Here is a 21984-nt window from a genome sequence, read left to right as displayed (position 1 = left end):
AGAGAGTCAAATAATTTGAGAGACGTAAGAGACTGTAAAAGATGTCCCGTTCTAGGAAAGTTACTCCCAAGAAACATTATTTTAATAAAACCTATTTGAGTCTTTTAGCCCAAGACTATGAAACTTCTAACTGAAAGTAGATAGCATTTAAATATAAACATACACACACACACACGCACATGTGTGCAATATTTTGGGTTGTATGTTTTAGGAGCACAGATGTAATTCTTAACAACTTAAAGGTAGAATATGTGGGCACAGATATGCCAAGAGTTGTCATTTACTTAATATGAAGTAGCTTTACACCTCTTCTGATTTGATAAAAATCACACATTATCAACAATTTCTAATTTTTTATGGCTGTTTTAAGTTACACATCTCTTTTCAGAAATTGAAAGTTGGGCATCTAGAAGAGTAAGAAGTTAAAGCTGCTAATTTTTCCTAAAAGTATGCATGCTTTTGATTTTAATCCTGCTTGGAATTTTCCTTGAAAACAGGCAGGGTATAAAGAACATCCATGTTTTAGAAAACTTTTAATTTCAGTATTATACTGGAAATGTTGAAACAAAAATATTACTAGGACGTGCATATTTTTTAGTAACAAACTATAGGAATCATCCCTGAAAGTAGTCTTAGGACTTGCATATTTTTTAACTGAAAAAAATAGATTTATGAGAATCTTTTAATTTCTTCTTTTCATTCTCTGTGTTTAGCAATAGAGCATTACTAAATTGTCATTGGATTTATGCCACTCAACATTAGTTCTTAATTTCTCAATACTTTAAAAGTATTTTTAATCTTTTGTTTTCCTCCTTTTTTTTTTTTTTTTTTTGATTTTAGGAGTGCCCTTCATTTGAAGGCTATTCCTTTACCTAAATGTTTTTTACTAGTTATGCTTATGTGACCTCTTGGTTTATCAAATAATTCAGTTAAAATTATTTTAGTGATAAAATTACAGTTGAAAGATGTGGTATAGAGTGGAAATATTGAGAGAGAAGTGGAAGACAATATCATAAATTATCATAAGAGATAATTTGTTGTAATGATATTTAATATTATGTAGTGTAGTATATTTTTTCAATCATTCCATGGTCAGTCAACTGGAAACTTTGAAGTCAATATATAATAAGTAGTCAGTAAGTACTTGATGCCACTTTCCTCCCATTCAGCCTCTATCAAGTCTTGTTGATTCTTTCTTTGCAGTGTTAAGGTCATCTTTTGTTTTTGTTATAGTCGGTCCCACTGCCATTGGCCTTACAACATTATTACTTTCCTTATATCATCGCAAGTAACTCTGAAATGCTCTCTCTCCCTCTGTTCATCTTTGTCCAGAGTGACTGTGTCTCTGAAAATCCTGATTCTTTTTATATATATATATATATTGGGCATATCTTCCAGATTACCCTTTCTGAATCACAGTCTGCATTTATTCACTTGTTCGTTTACTTTTTTTTTTTCAGAAAATACTTACTAAGTGTGTGTAAGGATCAGACACTGATTGTTATTCTCCTTGCTTAAAATTCCTTAATTGCTCAATAGGGAGCAGCTAGAAGAGTCTAATTCAAGGCTTTCCATGGCCCTAGCATGTCTTTTCATTACTTTCTAACTTACTCCTCTGGGATATGCTTTGTGTCCCTCCAAAACCCTGTGTGTGCCCTGAGCCAGGTGTCTTCCCTGTCATCCAGACTGTCAGGGTCCTGTCCAGACAGTGAGGTCTCACCCAAATGCTGCCACTTGTGTAGTTTCACCTGGCCACTGTAACCAGAGGGGTCTTTCCTTTTCCGAAATACTGTGTTGGTATCACAGAAGTCCCTCCACTAATGAAAAAGTTAGGTTCCCAAAGCCTTTTTGTAAGCCAGTTTGTTCCTAAGTCCAGAGAAACCGAGAGGAGTTGATATTTGTAGAACTCAGATACATTTCCACCTAAACGGAGTGAGCCGATTTCCATATCTTTTAAAAACTTCTCCTTGGTGTGTGTGTGTGTGTGTGTGTGTGTATAGTCCTGTATGTGTAGTCTCGTTTAGTTCAGAAAACAATACGCTAATCTGTACATACGTGGTTTATATGTCATCATTGTGTTACATACTATAAAATATATATTAAAGATAGATATTAGATGTGTAAATAGGGTCTTGTCTGCCAAAATAGACTAGTTTTATTTATAGTAAAGCTCTGCATAGTGGATGAGGGAAGCCCATTCCTCCTCCTGCACCCCCACCTTGCCCATGTCTCAGTGATTTCCACAAGTATCATGGGAAGCTTATTGCAGATATGTATCAGCATTGTCACCCTGCTGCTTGGTTCGTTGACATTTTTAAACGAACCTGGAACCTTTTGAACTATTTGATCTGTTACAGATTTTTTACCACCAACACATTTACTATTGTTAAATTTAAATTCTTTAAAAAAACCTAGCTTTTGCTTGAATTACAGTAGACATTGACTATTAATGCTTTTTCAGTAGCTAAATATTTAAGTCATTTGATTTCATCACCATTTTTTCTTATCAATTCCTGATTGTTCTTTATTGCACACACACAGTTAACACTCATCATAAGTTGCATGGTTTATTTCTGTTCTTCAGAATTGACCTTATTGTTGCATGATACATTCCAGGTGTACTCAGAATATATTTTATGTGTCCGTTGTGTGGGGTTTTTAAACATCATTTATACTTCCATCGTGATTTCATAGACCTCTAGTAGTGCTGTCCATGTTTCAGGAATCTCCTCTCCTCGTTTTGGCACTTGTTGAACTGATAAGGTTATAATGTCTGTGAAACATCTCAGAACCCAGCATGAACTAGCGCTCTTTAGAGTAGAGGTGAATGGGACTGTGAGATGAAAGTCACTGCTTGTAACCACTGATACCATTTCTAGTGACAGGCGTAGTTGGCTTGCTTTTTGCCTGCTGCGGAGTGTATAGCATTACGGCAGTCTGTGAAAGTTAGGAGTTGAAAGCGTAGAAATAAGTGAGTGTCTATGCATTGCTTATAGATCTGCCATATTTATCACATCCTGCTGTGTAGTCTGTGCAGATCTTCCGTCGCTTGCCCTGTAACTCCTGTGAGATCACGTCTTCTTTATACGTCTTTCCTGGTAACAGTACTTACCTGAGTGATCTGCAAGTTACACGTGTTTTAGTGAACATGATGATTGAATATTGGTGTTCTGGATCATATATCAGGAAGAAAAAATTTAGATGTAGTTGTGTTCAATTTCACACTGTATTCAAAATTCTCAGAAAATAATATATAACTTACAAGCAGAAATATGAAGGCCTTTTAATAATTTTTGGAGAATATTTATAAACGATTCAGTCAAAAATTTCTTCTCGCTTTATGACTTGGCTTCTATAATGTTTAAATATTTCATATAGTTAATAGTGCAGTTTATATGGTTAATAATATAGGATTGGCTGTTAGAACTTAGAGTGGTTTTTGTCTTTCAGCTTTTGAATTCAGACCACAGATCCACAGCCACCGTCCAGGTCTGCAGCGGCTCGGTCAACCTGAAGGGCACTGTGAAATGCAGAGCTTATGTTCACAGCAATAAACCCAAGGTTAAAGATGCTGTGCAGGTACAGAGGGAGCGACTGGTACCCAAGAAACAGAAGCCTGTTAACATCATTACTCAAACATCCTAAAGTTTTATTGTTTCCACTCCCAACTTTCAGAATCACTAATTTCATTTTAACTAATCAAGGTCCAATCAGTTGGGCAGTACAATTATACCACGTTATTGGTTGTAAGATTTTTATATGTAGAATATCTGATTTGTAACTTTTTTAAAGTAATGGTTATACAAATTTATTAAGTGCTCCACAGTTGTGAGTTACTAATACATTGGAAATCATTTCTTCTAAGGGAAATCAAATTTTTTAAATACTAGGGAAAGCATTCACTGGGAGAATTATTAGGTAGTGTTCTATAATCTCTATAATTCAGAAATTTTAAAAAGGATAACTGGCACTTTTGTCATAGTTACACATTTCCTAATTTGGAACGCTAGCATTATTTGTTCAGATGCAAAATTTCATTTATTTATTTGGTTTCAATTTGTTGTGTAGATGAGGTAGGCAGATTTGCTTTTAAACTATTAATGTTAGTAAGCATGTTAAGTAAGTGGACATTTAAGAAAGAATAACCTATCAGTTATTTTAGTGGACATGATTATACAAGGAAACCAGTTATGTGAGGGTTTTTTGGTGGTAAAATAATACAAATCAAAAGTAACAGACTTTGTTTCTTATTTGTAGTTTGTTTTGTTTTGTTTTTCCACAGGCAATGAAGAGAGATATATTGAATACAGTTGCTGATCGTTGTGAAATACTATTTGAGGATCTGCTTTTGAATGAGATTCCAGAAAAAAAAGTTATGAGTATAAAATTAAGTACTTTTTTTGCATGTGTTCAATTGATAGGCTGTCAAGATGTAATATATATGTCATCTTTTATAAGTGCCTGTATCTGTCTTTAACAATAATATGTCATATTTTACTTTTCTCATTGAATGAAAAATTGTCAATTGCACCAAAAAGGGTTTCTGAACACCTTAGAATAGCAAATCTATCAACATTGAACAATTTCTGGGATGATTTTTTAAAAAATTCTTCATGAATTTCTGCCAGACTAGAAAACTGTGGTAACATTTTAAACCTAATTTTTAAAATTAATATATATTAGGTTTCTTAAAATAATTTATAATCAAAAATTTTATTTGTGTTTAGTATTATATAATAGATTCTTTAATAGGTACTAATGTGTGGTATATATGCAATTGATATCTTATTCCTACCAAATTTTTTGTGTACTATTTTATATACTTCTTATCTATTACTCAACAGACTTTGTTAAATTTTAAAAAGTCTGGTCATCATGTTATAATCTATCGTAACTATTACATTTTTTGAAACATAAACAATTTATACTGTTTCTGTAATTTGTATTAAAAATAATTATTTTATTCAAAAAGAACATTATAATATTGAATGTGCTTTTTAAATCTACACATTCATCTTCACATTGCTACCATTCAGATGTGAGTAGATTAGCAATTCATAGTTGAATATACACATAATTGAAACATATATATTAGCTTGTTAAGGGACTATTTTTATATTTATAGAAGAAAACATAGCTCCTCTATAAAACTGACTTCTTTTAGTACTACTGATAGACAGTATATTAGGTTTGGTAGGCAAATCATAATCTTTTTTGTATTCCTAGTTTGAAAGATTATTGGGATTGCCAGGTTTAACATTTGTCCTTCCTGTACTTCACAAATAACCCTGAATTTGTGTCCACTAGTAGTGAAATGTATAGTTTTTGCTGAGTATAGTTCTGCAGAGAAATGAGTTTGAATCTTACATGTAACAATTGGATTGAGACTTTTGTGTGAAACCTGGTCACTTAGCCGCCCATTCAGCCTAACAGCCTCATCTCATTGCGGCTTATTTTTGCTCCCTGTCTCTGTGTATGGTACAGCTCTCCTGGTGCTAGGAACTCACTTTCTGAGCAACTGCAGCCTCTTTGCCTGTGCTCGTGGTTCCACTCTCTGGATGGTACTTCTCGTCCCTTCCTGCAGAGGGCTACTTACCTTTTAAGAGACAGTTCAGCTATCACCTATTTTAGAAAAGTTGCTGTAATACTTGAGTATGAGTTAGGATTCTGTTAATCAGCAAATACCCAATTCTTATCATATTGGCTTAAATTTTTTTTTTTTCTGTTTTGAACTTACTCAGATAATGTTGAACTATTTACTCTGCTGTGGGAATATTCCTAAAGTACTCTTTTTTACAATTGTTTTTAAGATATGTCTTTTTTAAAAGGTTCCCCTTTCCCATTTTAAACTTCAGACCAACTAGAAAACTTGGTCTTATTTGGATACTAAATGGGTAATTTAACTTTTTAATTTGAAAATTATGTGCTTTTTCTTTTTTAATGAGTAAATTCATTGCAACCAATACTGTAACATTTGATTTTATAACAAGCATATTTATGTCTTTTTTAGGCAAAGCTAGAAGGAATGCAGTTTGAAATAGTTTCTAAGTTTTGCATGCCAATTAAACATACACATTATAGCCATCATTGAAAGTTTTTAACTTAACCTGTTTAAAGAAGCTGTGGCCCCAAATAAAATAACATATTCCTCATTTCAGTGTGTGGACAATTTACGTGCTACAGTACCAATTGCAGTAACATAATTTTACAGCTAGGCGGCAGTCTGGTCAAAGAGTAAAATTGTTCTTCCAGTTCTCTTGTGAAAACAAGATGATAAGCAGAATATGGCAGGGACATATAATTTAAGTCATTGCATTTCCCCTGACACTTAAGACATCCTTCATCTTATGTTTGTAGTTGTATAAAGCTGCCACTTGTTTCTTCGCAAGGCAATGCAGGTTACTATCAAAGTGAGCCTACTTCTACTTGGTCTGTATATTGATAGCTTTTTCAATCCTATCCATTGCTGGAAAAGGTCATTCTTTATACAAAGTCTTGGTCTTTGTTGATAGTTCATTAGAGTCCTGGTGTTGAACCAAACAAAACTGTGTCTATGTGGACTGGTGATGATGTTAGAAGTTGGGGGAAATGTATTTTACTTTGTGAGTATTCATGGAAGAACAAAACATCGTTCTTCATTGTTTATTTAGGTCCAGATTGTTTTTTCTAAAAATTACTCAATACTGTTTACGACAATATGGAGTGCTGATGTTGCCCCAGAATATGAATTCTAGTTTACAGCATTAGTATGTGTATTAGCTGTTCATTAAACATTTGCTCAGTGCAAGGCAACGTGACAGATACCAGTCAATGACCAGATTCCTGTCCTCAGGAAGCCTGTAGTCCGATTTGAAAGACAGAGTGTGTGCGCCTTATTAATTATGGAGAGCATGGAGTAAGTTCCTAAGAGTAACTAAGAACTTAATCAAGATTAATGATCAGAATAATGAATGCTAGTGATAAGAATGAGGCAAAGGGAAGATGAAAAGAAAGCAAGATGGAATTGGCAGTGAGGTTAGTATACAAAGCGTATATCTTGATGTCCCACACGTGTGACATAGGGGGCTGCTAGCATCTCATACGATGAAGTCGGAAATGAGGTCACTTCATACATACATGCACAGAAATGCATGCCATCCTGTTCTACACACTTGATACAGATTGGCTACTGATTTGGCTCTGAACGTTCATGGAGAGGGGAAAACCGTTTATAAAATTTAGTACTTGTAAAGTTAAAACACACAAAAATAGCAATTCCTGAGACCAGGGACAAAATTTTCTCCTGGGTATTCTTTCACAGGAGGGTGGATAATACAGGACTGTATAACCAACAGCATCTTCATATTGAAGGTAGTGTTCAATTGAACACTATTGAAGTTCATGTTTCTTGGGAGTATAATTTAGGTCCCTTGTGGGACCAGGTGTTGAGGTAAAGGAGGATTCAGTAAGAACAATTTTGTGCCAGGTCAGTTAGAAAATGAAAATAACTTTTAGGTTGGGTTTAGTTCTATTAGTATGTGATGCTTTCATACACTTGTAGAGTAGATATCACTGATGCCAAGGGCAGACCTATCTAAATATTGATGATGTTTCTTCTCCTTTTAGATTCTGAAAAGGAGTTTCACATCCTCCCTCACCGAGTTTTTGTCCCCATTCCGGGATCCGCAGTAATGTTATGTGATTATAAATTTGGTGATGAGTCAGCTGAAGAAATCAGAGACCATTTTACAGAGATGTTAGATCATAGGATTCAAATAGAAGATTTGCAAATTGCAGAGGAAATAAACACAGGTAATTATGTGATGTTATTTAAGAACCTGATTAGACTCCTGCTAAAATCACCTATGAGACATCGAGTTAAATAACACGTCTTTAGATTCCCTTAAAGCCGGGGTTATGTTTGAACTTCCAAGGTTTCAAAAATGTGTCTAATCTCTACATACATAAACAGGCAGGCAGTGTTTTCCTGGAAGATTATGCCAACATTTACTGTACTTCACGTTTTTCTAAGCCTAGCAAGTAGATCTTTATAAAACGAATACAGCCTTAAATAGGTTGAAATAATGGTATTAAGGTATTTCTTTTAAAAGAAATTTTCTGAAAACCCATTATTTTGATTAACCATTTGGTTAAACCATCTTTACAGAGTTTTAAAAAATACTTTATTAAACATCTTCTCCATGCTGTTTTCCTACTTACTCCCTTTATATAATTTGGATACTGAGCTGAAATGGAGACTTCCAAGAAGTAGATCAATATTATTTTGTAGTGGGTAGATTTACCACTCTATCTAAATCACGTGACATGTTTTCTTCCCCTAGCCATCATTTTCACATTTGATCTTACATTTTGGAAGGCTGTTTTTTTTTATTTTTTTATTTTATTTTGCTTTGCTTTGCTTCATGTTTTGTTTTTGTTTTTAGTGAGAGCAGGCTATGAAAACATGTCTGTAAATAAATGTGTACATGTATGATGGCCTTCCTGAAACATTTACAAATATGTGGTAAAAGTATTTGCAGATATCAGTGAATATTGGGTACATAGCCATTTCCCAGTCTTGAAATTTCTGACATCATAGTAGAAAGTCTTTAGGTTACTTCTGAATATGGATATTTATGAAATTTGAATATAGCAGTGTTTTAAGTCCTTTTTAAATTCTGATTCTTTAGTTATCCTCTGTTGCTTCACTAATGCCCACCCCTCACAAGCGCAGCGTTTCATTCAGTTTTCTTGTTAATATGGTGAGTCAGGTAGGTATTGGTGAGTCAGCAATCTGTCAGTAAAGCCCCAGCTCAGTGGGAGACCACCAGGTCAGTCAGTTTGTTTCTTTTTCCCTCTGGTTTTTCAGTAGCTCCCGGTTAGTATTAATCATGGTGTAGAATAGTAAGTTTGTTTTAAAGAGGGGAAAAAAGCAGCAGCTGTCTTTCAGTTTTTTGAAAACTAACATTTTTAAAGGTATAGCTGTAGCATATCGGCTACTTGGTAGAGATTTGGAAAGCAGACTGGTAAAAGTGTTTTCAAAATGTATTTGGTCACATTAGTGACTATGTTGTCTCTGCAGACCAAACTCAGAATCATGCAGGCAGGGATTTTTGTTTGTTTTGTTCACTTCTGTCACTAGTGCCTACCAGTAGTTCTTGACCCAGCCTGTTGTTGGTCATCAGGATGAATTTTATGTGGGGTCACGAGCACTGACCTAGTTCATCCTCTGTTCTATAATACTGAAATCTTTATTCCTAGCAGATGGGTATGCAGACCCTGTTCTTCCTCATTCTAAGTACCGATCTGCTTTCCTGCAACTTACGCTTTGCTCAGCAATCTGAAGCCATAAAACATGAGTACTTCTTTTGGGGGACCATGCTTTAAATTTGAGGGCAGCTGTCACTTTCTGAGTATTTTAGAGCCAGGTATTCCCACCTACCTTCAACTATTCTCTTTATTATAGTTTTCAGACCTCATTTTTTCTTACCACTTTGGTTGCCTCCCTCTAGATTATGAATTTTAACCTGGGGTGTCCAGAACCCTTGGAGTTATAGGGAGTTATGGTTTCTGGGAGATCCACAAATTGCTGGAAAGTAATTGTATAGTATTTTCTGGGGAAGAGATCTGTAGCTTTCAAAGGGTTGGTGACTTAAGAAAGATTGAAAACTAGTTCTTTAAATATACTCTGATTTGCCTTTCTTGAAATATGTTACCCTGAATTGAACCCAATACTCTAATGACAGTATTAGCTCTCTATATAGAAGCTAATGTGCCAGACGCTGTTCTAAGGGCCTTACAAATACAAAGTCATTTACGCCTTATAACAACCCTGTGATGTGGGTATTATTAGCCGCACTTGAAAATGAGAGACTTGAGGCTCAGAAAAGTCAAGTAACTTTGCCAGGTTACAAGGCTAGTAAATGGGGAAGCTTAAACTTAAACTTAAGTGTGGTTCTAGAGTCTGTGCTTTTTCTCTGACAGCTTTGTTTTACTACTTTTCCATGGGACCTGACCAGTACAGACTCTAAGACTATTACTGTCTATGATCGAGATACATATTTTAGCTTGGTCCTCTTAATTCTGTTATTTAAAAATTTTTTTAAACTTAAATGGATGATGTTACTTTATCCTGGTTTAATTTCACCTTGATTGTATCAGTATAATTTTTCACGAGACTAGGATTTTTTAAAGCAAGCACGTAGAACGTTTATTTCCCAGAGCTCCCTGCCTAAAACATGATAGGTATCCATAAATATCATTACCAGCTGCCTGAGAGATACTTAATTTTATGTGGGAGAAGTTGTAAGCTTGTGCCTAGCCGCACGAAGTTTTTAAGGCTTGCATGGGGCACTACACTGAACACGGTGCAGACTGTGGCTCAGAAGTTCAGAGCGTATGAAGGGGTGAAGAACACATTGCCCCAGAGATGTTTGTTCTGGTTTGCAGCGTTCGGTGTGTCCGTTTATCAAATACTTGCTAGGCATCTGCTGTGCTCAAGGCAATGTGACAGATGCGAACCGGTGACCCGATTTCCTTCCTCAAGACACCACGATCTGACCTGAAAGAGAGGGCCTGCGCATTGCTAATTATGCAGAGCACGTACTGAGTTCCTAAGAGTAACTGAGGATTTAGTCGGGATTCATGACCAGAAGTTTAGGGTCTCGGTGATTTGGTTAATAATTTAATCAGAAAAAATATTTTGACTTTTGGTCAGCAATAACCTATATTCTATAATAGCAAAGTTTTGACATTAGCATTTTCAAATTTAAGTAAATTCTTTCCATTTTTAAATTCTTTATTACTCCTCTCCTTTTATATTTCACTTTAATGGAAAGCACATGTCTTATATAAATTGATGCTCTATAATATAATGCTACTATAGTATATAAGGTATGATCCCAAGTATATTAAAAGTCCCATGGTTTTACTGATTGTATTGTGGAAAATGCAGAGAAATGGGTTATTCCAAAAGAAGATGATAAGCTCTATGATAGAGGAACAGAGAATTAGCAGAACACTTAGCACAGGCACTATATCTACAAGGGATTCAAGGAAAACTTCTCAGAGCAGGGAACATTTGAGTTCATTCTGAATAATAAATACAGTAAAAGTAGCCCTAGGCCTTTTAGGGAATGAGCAGTGGCATCCGTTGTATTATGGCCAAGAATATGACTTTTCTAGAATTACATTAGTTGTACTTTATCAAATATTTGTTAATTTAGGAGAAATGATTTAGTAATGAGTATATTTTTAATAATGAAATGACACATTCCCAAATTATAGGGTAAGCTAAAAACATAAACATTTTAATAGAAAAATTAAGTGCTTTTACATAAATATCCTATTGGTTTAGAATCTGACTCAGTCATTCACTCATTTGTTCATTTATTAATTTACTCAAAAATAGTAGATGCTTAATTTTACCACGACAGTATTCCAGTTGAGTCCAGGCCTGCCACTTACAGTTGTATAACCTTAAACAAGTGCCTTCTAAACCCCAGACTCTCGTGGGGTTGATAGGAGAGTTCAGTAAAAATGTTAAGGAAAATACTTTCTAAACAGAAAAAGATACATAAATGCAGCGTATTATTAACTAGCATTTTTGGCTTTAAAATAATGACTCCTGAATTATAATGAAAAACACTAATAGTAAACTATGAAAGTAATATTTTAGTAATATTTTATAGTATACATAGATTTTTCTAAATATTTGAAATTAGTCTTTTCATATAAAATAAACCATAAAAAGTAGAGTTGAAATATTTAAATTTAAAAATTGAATTACTATACGGTCAGCATTAAATGTTTAAGTATCTGGCTTTATTTTCTAAGTACTCAATGTTATTATTTGCTTGATTATTATTTAGTTACTTCTGTAATATAGTTGCCAAGTAGTTGCTATGTTTAAAATACATATTTTGTCAGGTAAGTATCTCAAAATAACATGCTTTTAAATGACTTAAGGGATGAAGAACAATTTGTCAAAATGACTCACTTAAGGGGAGGGATAACTATGGCTTTAACATTTCTTAGGTGCATTAGTCATCTCCTAGTAGATATTAACTTAATAATCCAGATGTACCGCATCCACAGTATCAGCTGAAATTCTGGGGACACACCTTTAAAATCTGGTGAAACTCATTTGCCAGTTCGGCCTTGATATCTGAACTGAAATTAATTTTTGCTGTTTGGTTAAACGTTGATAATTTAATTATAAAGAAAAAGTAATACTGAAGATGTACTTTTATGGCTAAATCACTGACTCTAGTGAAACCTCATTAACTTAGGATTCAGAGATGAGGAAGAAGAGAACTAACCAACAGAGTTCAAGTCCTAACATGTAATTTTAAGCTTCTGAATAGCCCTGCCCACCTATCAACAGCTTGGAAGAAAATGGAACACACCGACAACTTAGCATGTACCCACGATGGCCCTTTGCATTGCTCAAGAAACCTGTTTTCTTACTGATTAATTTGAGATTTGTCCGAAGTTAACATAGTGTGTGAGATTTAAATTAAAAGCCTACAATTTCCACCAGAAGTAAATACAAATAAATTGTATGACAAGACAAGGCCTAATTCATTCTTGAAAAATGCTCTGCTTCAGTAAAATCATCTTGCATTTGTATTAAATCACAGGATTTTGACAGATTAAAAATATTGGAAATAACAGAGCAATGGAATGTCTGTTTTTAAATGAACTAAATTATTTGTACAGAGGACTTGACCTACTAGAGCATGATCTTTACATAGAACAATTCAATATTAGATGTATAACATCATGACAAATAAAACCGTTTTTGTGCTCTTTGTATACAAGTGCTCAAGTGAAACATTTGTCTGTAGCAAACAGGTGTGATTCATGCTTAGTCAGTATTTTTGTTGACTGGTGACCTGATACAAGGGTTTAGGCACCACAGATACCTGTTTCAGTGATTACGTGTCATCCTTGTGAGCCTGTGCTGGAGCCCTGGGCTGCACACAGGTCGGTAAGGATGTTTCCCGTCCGTGCGGTAGGCTGTTTCACTTCGAATTTAGACAGCAGTGTTTACTCTCTCTCTCATGTGGTCCTCTTCTTTGTGAATAAAGGATTCAACATGAAGTGGTCGCCTTCACACACAGTTCCCTCGAGTCCGCTGCCATCTCAGAGAGGAAGAAGGGCGTGGCTCCAGGAGCCCTCCCCCCTTTACTGCAACCAGAGTCATTTCTCTTCCCTTGTCACCTGTTGTGCGTGCTGGGATTTTTGTCAGGCTCTTTAGTACTGGGGGGAAATGAAGCCCTGTGCTCCATGTGATCTCAAAGGATGTTTTCAGTTCAAATACTTTCAGTCAGTGTTAAATAAATTCAGCTACGCACACCTACAGAAATTGTCAGCATAATCAAATAGAAAGAATACTTGTACCTGAATTTGCAGTCTGCTGCCTATAACCCTCATAGACTTCTCAGGTTTTATATTCCATCTGTAAAATGAGATAATGTGCTTCCCTTGCTTAACATTGAGTCGTTGTAAGCTCAAATTTATGATCGTATTTTGCTTGTATATTTCAAATATCAGGCTAGATGAAGAGTCAGAAAACATTTCTGTATGGGGCCAAATAGTATCTTAGGCTTCGTGGAACACAAAAAGTCTGCCCAGTGAGCTGCAAGGTTGGCCCATAGGCTGCAGTTTGCCGATCCTATCTTTATTATGAATATCTAATTATTTGAAATTATTAATTGCCAAAACCACGATAAGATTCATTATTATCCTCTTGCAGCTTGTATAAGTTCCTCTATGAATACTGAAGCTTCATTGGATAACACGGATGATGAACAACCAAAAGAACCAATTAAAACTTCAATAGTATTGAAAATTCATCAAAACATAGGTATTTTATTTCTTTTATAATTTTAAGATGGTATTTTGCATTTGAGTTTTCTTGTTACTTTAAAATTGTTTTATTTTACTTAAAAATGCTATATTAAGCCAATATTTATTGATTGTTGTGGAAAGTGCTAGGCCCTGGAGACAGAAAAATTTATAAGTAATGCATTATCCCAAGTGCCCACAAAAATGATACTGCCTGCTAATTTTTTGCATTTTTAGAAGAAAAGCATGCTGAGTTTTGGGAATCCGTTAGTATTATAGGAACAATGTTACCCAAACTGGTGTTCCCAGGATTACTATTGCAGATTTTGATGTCTGTACTATGAAAAAAGCCAAATTCCAGGGTGGAAATTTATAATTCTCCGCAGTATTTCAAAGACTCCAAGATAATGTGGCAGTCACTTTCACATTTTCAAACTTACTGATCAGAGAACATGTACGCTACCGTTTCGTGGAGTGCCTTATAAGTATTTTTGAGAAATGCTTTATTGGTATTTGGATTTTTGATTGAGCGCCAGTTTTAGTTGTTTTTCTTGTCACTTATTAGATAAACCTGTTAATTATGTAAATTCTTTGTACGTGTGTGTGTGTGTGTGTGTGTTTGGGATACTCTGGTGCATTCTGTTGTAACTTAACGATAATCGGGGGTAAAGCTGAATTACCAGCCTCGAGTTACTAATTCTTAGAAAGGAGGAATCTGGTTTCTGTAGTTTTCAGCAGCCGTACAAATGACTTTGCATTGAAGTGATGGAGAACCACTGCACATTGGAGCTGTCTCGTTTGGTTTAAGCCAAGTAGCATGAAATAGCTGGAACGTCAGTATACATGTATAGAACCCTTTTGAAGTGTGTGTCAGTTTTTCCCTTAGATGGATGTGAGTGTACACACGTGTAAGAAATACACCATTTTTTGTAGGCAAAGGTTCTGTGAAGATGTTGAAGTACATGACTACCAGTCTAACATTTGCAATCTGTTTTTTTCAACTTACTGCTCTATGTTCCTCTAAGACTTTGTCAGCTTTTAGGACATACGCATATGTGTATTTGCATTTATATTTGGACTTGAATATGTATTTGTATTTGTGTGGGTGTGTTGTTGCTTAGGTCCGTCAGTAACCTATATGTCAGAGGCTAACGTCAGTTAAGCCTTTCTTTCGCTCATTCCATTTCCACTCGTTTCGTGTTTGTTTACTTTTAGGTGTGATCGCAGCATTTGCGGTTGGAATCCTCGCTGCTGGCATCTCCTTTCATTACTTCAGTGATTAAGCAGGGCGAAGCACAGAGGGCTTCCTGGTCGTCCGGGGAGCGCGGTCCCGCAACTACGAGTAATAAATATGCCACCAAGCCATCTGCATTTGAGACAATAGCAGCCAGACCTGCTGCCAAACGCCCGTTAGGTGTGTTTCTAACTTAATGTGAAATCACCAGCTGCCTTGTTTAGCCCTGCTTCTACCTGCTCAGGCTTCCAAAAATAAAGTTATTTATCTAGATGGAAGCTGCATGTAACGAGTCATTATACCTATTTTTTTAAATGTTCGGAACAGTAATTTATTTTCACAGATTTTAGTCCTCTTGATATGAACCACATATTCATCAGGACACTGAAAATTTGAATAGTCAGGGTTGGCTGAGTATCTTAGTGATGGGACAACAGGAGAAATTTCCTCGAAGTGGGGTAACAACCTGTTGGGTACGTTCATACTGAAGGACCTTTCTAATGTACACCCAGTTCCAAAGTACGGATCAAGGTCTAATCAAGGGGTAGGAAACCTTCCCAGATTTGAATCAGTAAGGAGTATCGTAAGTCACATGCTTTCTCACATTCGTGTATCATAATTGTTTTAGTGTGTTAAATAAGACATTTTCTTCCAGCTGTACTTTAGACTAGGTATTGTAAAACACCTAGATCCTGAATAAAAGTTTCCCTTTGAATGCATTCGTAGGCTCAGAGAAAGTAGGGGGAATCTCCAAGAACCATACCTTTATTTTCCTTTCCCTACAAAAACAAACACGTTTTGAGTTGGGAGTCGTGCGTACTGTATTAGGCATACAGGTGGCCTGTGGTTGCCGGGGCGGCAGACACCAACTTCAGCACTGCCTTACGTGGTTTACCTCGGGCCAGCGACAAGGAGACCAGTCTGAGTCTGAGATGCTTCCCCAGCCAGGACAGGGGAGGTGGCCCTCAGCTTGTAGCGCCCTGTGACTCCTGGCAGAAGCAGGGTACAGGCCGAGGACTCCCGTAGAGTAAGATAAGCAATGTTCATGACTAGAGATCGCTAGCACAAGTTGAAACTGGCTGGCATGAGAAAGAACCTATGGAAAGGACCAGCTACGGATTAAATTCTCTAAGGTCTCATCACCATCATACATGAAGGATGGAACCACTGGCAGATATGCCAAATAAAACAAATGGGACTACTAGAAGTGAGAAACGTTACTGGAAATTTAAAAAAACCTTAGACATGTTGAATATCATATTACACTCGGCTGAAAAGACAATGAATAAACCGGAAGCTAAAGCTAAAGACATGACTCAGTTTGCAGCAAGGAGAAATGACTTGCTGGAAGATACAAATTCTAAGAGTTATAGAGGGGAGAGTTATAAAAATGGGAAGCACCAGAGACAAAGAATAGAGAGGATGGAGGAGTGAAAATATTTGAGGAAATAACAATTTTCCACATATGTCAGAAAAACAGTTCACGAGTTGAGGAAGCACAATATATCCCAAGCATATGTAGATAAAATTCATGCCTAAACCCAATGTCATGTAATTGCAAGGTACCAAAGATTTTAAAGCAATCAAAGGAGGAAAAATACTAATGAAGGTGAGACAAATACTGAGTTGGCTTCTTAATGGCAACAGTGTACCCAAAAGATGGTAATATAATGCTTTCAAAACTGTGAGAAAACCTAATTATCAACTTAGAATTTGCACCAAGTAAGACTGAAGTAAAGGCATGCTCAGATGAAAAACGGACTTTACCGTCAACGGACCTTCATTAAGAGACTGCAAAAGGATGATCCGAATCATCCTTCCAGAACTAGTGAGCAAATAAAACGATGAACATATGTAAATCACGTGTTTCTGGAAAACAACCGTAATGAAGTGTTTATAAGAAGTAAAGTTGTAAGCAACTGTAAAACTAAATAAATATTTTATGCAATGTTTATGTGTACTTTTAAAACAGCGTATAATTGAAGAATTGGGCAATAGTTTATAAGATGAGAGGAGGAGGGTGATTATAATTAAAGTATTCTGAGGTGCTTTTATTATTCGGAAAGTGGGTAAGATACCGTTTAATATTATGTTACCAATGTATAGTAAAATTTCAAGCGTAACTGCTAAAGAGTAGATACAGGATGAGTCGTGCTGGAGGAAAAGCAGCTTAAAATGCGGACCAGGAAGTCAGTAACTCAGTCTAGAAAAAGGAGAAATTACGGTGGGAGGAGGGGCAAAATTAGAGAGATAATAACAGGTCAGTTAAAATAAACATGAATAGACTAAATTAACCACCAGATTGATTTTTTATAGGGTAGATTTTTTAAAAAATAGGCAAGTAGCAAAAGAAAATGTTTGTAACTTTAGTGATGTTAAGTCAATATTAGACTTCATGAAGTGTTAAAGATGGAAAAAGCTACTAAATAATGGTAAAAGGATCAATTCACTAGAAAGAACAATTTATTTTATTTTATATTTGGATTTTTCATTGCATTTTTTCCATCACCATTTATCCCCCTTATACTCCTCTCCCCCACCCCACAGTCACCACCCTGTTGTCCGTGTCCATGAGTCCTTTTCCCTTTTTGCTGGGTAAATTTGCAAATCCTTTATAAAATGACCTCAAAATGTATGAACTATAGGGCTAAATCAACAGCTCTCAATTGTTGATAAATCAAGCAGACTAAAAATGAATGAATACAGATTTGAATAATTTAACAATATTGATTGAACATATTCAGAATAATCAACAATTAGAGAATAATCTTAACCATTACATATTAGCAAAAATTGACCATGTACTTACTAGGCATGGTAAATTTCAAAAAGTTAGTGTTAAATAGATAATCAGAAATAAGCTAGAGGTCAGTAATAAAGGTTAACTTTTTAAAATTACACATTTACAAGTTTAATAAAACTTCATAGATGAAAAGAAAACATACTTAGAATCTCATTATAAGTGCTACATTTGGAAAATTGGGTGGTGCAGCAGAAACAGCACTTTGAGAGACGGTTTTATGTGCTTCAATTAAGGAAAAAGGCTAAGGGTGTAACTTAGGGAAAGATCAGAACAAGCAACATAGAAACAAGGAGACACGGGCAATGGAAGAAATGAGTGAATTAGAAAACATAATCACAATGCCAAAGTTGTTTTCATAATCCAATTGACATCATTTGAACAAGAATTACACAGCACTCAAGTTCTAACCTATACATATAGTAAAGATAAAAATAATAAGAGACTACCCAAAGCATCTTAACATAGACAATGGTCTAGAAAAATGCAGTTTTCTTAAATTGACTCAAGAAGAAATTACCAGCTCGACAGACTTACTCAATAGTTTGAATAGTAAACAATAATTTAGAATTTTTTGACAGAACATCTAGCTCACATTTACAGATATTTCACTCCTGTTTCAAGGACCATATTATTTCAACATTTTATACAAACTCTTCCAAAGAATAGGTAAGGGAATACTCTTCAGCTCATTTTATGAGACCAGAGTATAACTTACTGTACTAGAATCAGATACATTCAGTTCAGTAGGAGAACAGTACAGACTAACAGCATTTGTGAACATAGATATGAAAGTCAAAATACTATTAAAGTTATTCAACATTGTGTAAGAAAGGATAATGTATAATGATTAAGTTATATATATTAAAAATCAGGAACACAAAAATACCTGTTATCACCATTTCTACTCATCATTGTCCTGTGTAAAAGGAGCAAAAAAACAGCCCTGGTTGGTGTAGCTCCGGAGATTGCCAGCCTATGAACCACAGGGTCACTGGTTTGATTCCCAGACAGGGCATGTGCCTGGGTTGTGGGCCAGATCCCCAGTTGGGGGCACATGAGAGGCAACCACACATTGATGATTCCCTCTTTTTCCCCTCTCTAAAAATAAATAGAAAAATCTTAAAAAAAAAAAAAAAGCGCAACAAAAGAGAAACCAGGTATTTCTAAAGAGGATATGATTAAACACGTGAAAAGGTGTTTACTCTCATGAGTGATTGGGCCCACGATGAATACCATTTTACATCCAATGGGTGGAAAAGCTAAATACAGCATTATCAATGATGAAGATGTGCATCACGAAGACATCTACAGATGGAGTATTAAACTGATACATTGGAAAGCAACTTGGCATTATCCTGTAGGGTTAAGCATTCACATTCTCTAATACCTTGCTATTCGACATAGATACCGTAGAAACATTCTTGCACATGTGCACAGGAGTACACGTGAGAATGTTCAAGTCAGCCCAGTTTGTAACCACCCAAGTATCCACTGATGAGAATAAAAATAAACTGTAGGTTTTGTATTCAAGGTCTAATGTTTACTGGCTGTGTGTCCTGGGCAAATTACTTAACCCCTCTGTGCTTCTGTTTCTCATCTGTAAAATGGAGAGAATAGTATCTGTCTCACAGGGTTGAGCATTAACTTACTTTGCGTATGCAAAGAACATAGAGCAGCGCCTGGTATGCAGTAAGCATTCAATAAACTTAGCAATAAAAAGAAGGGGTTTTGTAATTCTATTTAGGAGGGAGAATTACATGAGAAAGTGATAAATCAAGTCTCAGAAGCCTACATGCCCTGTGATACAATTTTTATAAAGCTTAAAAGCAAGCACTTTTAAACTATGCTGAATAAGTATATACTTACTAGCATTAATGTGTGTATTATTTTGGTTGTCTATTACTAGCAAACCATTCCCCAACTTAACTGGCTTGTGACAACAACCATTTCTTTTTTTCTCACAATTCTACGTAGACAGGGGTCGTTTGGGTGGTTCTGCTCCACAGGATGTTGACTAGAGCTACAATTTTTCTGGGAGCTCGATTGAGCGTGAAACATCCAAGAGAGCTTGTGTACATGGCTGGCAGTTGATGCGGCTGTCAGCCGGGAACTCACCTCGCACCTCAGTTCTCTTCCATGTGGCTTGGGTTCCTACCTGTCATGACGCCTGGGACCCAAGAAGTAGCATCCCAAGTATGAGTGTTCTGTGAAGAGACACATAGAAACTGCGTCCTCTTTCAGGCCCTGGCCCGGAAGTCTCAGAACATCATTTCCTCTACAGTCTACATTGTATTGGTCAAAGTAGCTACAGGACCAGTGGATTAAAGGGGAAGGGGAAAAAGAACCTTTACCGCTCGATGGGCATGCAGATATAAGAAGAAAAGGGCTTGAAGGGAACCAGGTTTGCTAAAGTGATTGTGGTGATAGAAATGTATTGGCCCCAGAAGCTACTGAATTGGTCCGTTCTATCCTAGTACAGTGTAAAAAAAAAAAAAAAAAAGAAAGAAAAAGAAGAAGAAAAGGGCTTGATGGAAGCCACATTCAGAGATTTGTTAATGTACTCTCTGACTGGAACAATTTACACTCCTGACATGTGGAGAATGCCCTCACCATCTCCCAAAACACATTAAAATCTCATCGCAATGTAGCTGATTCAGGTTCAAGGCCTGTAATCTCATCATCTAAATCAGTTTCAGGTACATATAATCCATCTTTAGTGCAGTAACTCTCAACCTGAGGATACATGAACTTAAGAAAAAAAATTCTTCCCGATACTCATCTACTATAAAATGACGAGATAGGCAATAGACACTCGTATTGGAAAAGAGGGAAGATGAGAGGCCCAATGCTGTGAACTGTCTATAGCAGTTCTGAATTCCAGTTGGGCACGTGTCTCTAATTCATCGTGATTCTAGAAGCAAAGAATGTGTGTTGATTGGGGCCTAATTCTCCCTGAGAGTGGTTCTCAACTCTAGGCTTTCCCTAGGAAATATTGACCCTATTCGGAGTCATCCTTATTCATGAGAAATGGCTTATGTTTGAAGCTGAGTAGTTTCTCAACCTGGTTCCTAATTTTTGGTTCACAGTCGGGCACTCAATCCACTGAGCTGTACCAGCCAGGGTTGCTTCCTAATTTTTGAAGGTTGAAGGCCCAGAAATGCCTTTTTATGTTGAACTGTTTCTCCCTTATAGACTAAATTTATGGAATTCTTTTAAAGATACTGTGTCTTTCCTATAACTCAAATGATAATGCACTCCATTAGACAAAAGCCACACCCACAGATCTGTTCAAGTCAGGCCTCTCTGTACTTTGAGCTGAGAGGTGAAAAAAAACAATCCTCTTAAGAATCTTAGGGAGCCATTGTCTAGCTAAGCAGACTACAATAAGGGTTCATAAGATTCTTAGAAGTCTTTTTGTCTAGTTAAGAGGTATTTCAGGCACTGATTTAAATATTTCTGAAGTCTGAAAAGGTATGAGAGCTACAATCCCTGATCTTAACCTACCCTGATGCTATGTTTTACTGGTAATTCCCTGGATATGATCTTTGTCCAGAGGTCATTTCCTCCTTGAGAATCTCTTGCTGGCTGGAAGAAGTGTTCCGGGTTCTTTATATTTCCTGTAAAGTTTGCTCCAAAACTGAACACTTCCTTACTTAGTTCATCTCCTGCTTCTCATATTTTAGCCAGCTAGTAGAAGTCAGCTGGTATTTTCAATATTCTGCCTGGTAATCTTGGTCAGATCCACAAGTTTAGTAGGTAATTATTTTCCCTTTAGTGATTTCCGTAAGTTTATTAGTTCTATCTTTCACTACCGCAGGGGAAAGTGTTGCCTTTCATAACCAGGGTCGCCTTTACACAGCAATTTCCTCCTTGTTCTTCAGCCACCACTGTTTCCTGAAGGCCCTAAAGCCTTCATCACTTGCTCAGTTCCAAAGTTAAGGCTACATGTTTTGGTTTTGGCCCCACAGACCCTATTTCTAGGTACCAATTCCATTTTGGTTAGCACAGGGCTTAGGATTCTCACAGCGAGGTGTTGAATTCCAAAAGGAGGAGCCGTAGGAATCAGTGTTCAAAGAAGGAAGTGGAAGTTGTTAACCTCATAAGGCCTGGGCTCAGA

The 21984-nt window shown here is 36.2% G+C and overlaps 1 protein-coding gene and 1 pseudogene across 3 annotated transcripts in view; both read left to right on the top strand.

Moving 5' to 3' along the window:
- ODR4 (odr-4 GPCR localization factor homolog) overlaps positions 1–15342 on the top strand; it is a 30395-nt gene extending 15053 nt beyond the window's left edge. For all 3 annotated transcript variants that reach the window (XM_024552533.3, XM_024552523.3, XM_045188727.2), the window contains 5 exons: positions 3451–3579; positions 4283–4373; positions 7606–7791; positions 13739–13849; positions 15046–15342. In XM_024552533.3, the coding sequence (XP_024408301.2) occupies positions 3451–3579; positions 4283–4373; positions 7606–7791; positions 13739–13849; positions 15046–15113 (585 nt within the window). In that variant the 3' untranslated portion in view covers positions 15114–15342. The remainder of the gene's footprint in view (positions 1–3450; positions 3580–4282; positions 4374–7605; positions 7792–13738; positions 13850–15045) is intronic.
- A 4888-nt stretch (positions 15343–20230) lies between these two features.
- Positions 20231–20348, top strand: LOC112299165 (small nucleolar RNA SNORA66; annotated as a pseudogene).
- The last annotated feature ends 1636 nt before the right edge of the window (positions 20349–21984 follow it).

This window comes from Desmodus rotundus, chromosome 12 (genome assembly GCF_022682495.2).
Source record: "Desmodus rotundus isolate HL8 chromosome 12, HLdesRot8A.1, whole genome shotgun sequence".
Classification (NCBI taxonomy): domain Eukaryota; kingdom Metazoa; phylum Chordata; class Mammalia; order Chiroptera; family Phyllostomidae; genus Desmodus; species Desmodus rotundus.
This window is presented reverse-complemented; position numbering and strand designations above follow the sequence as displayed.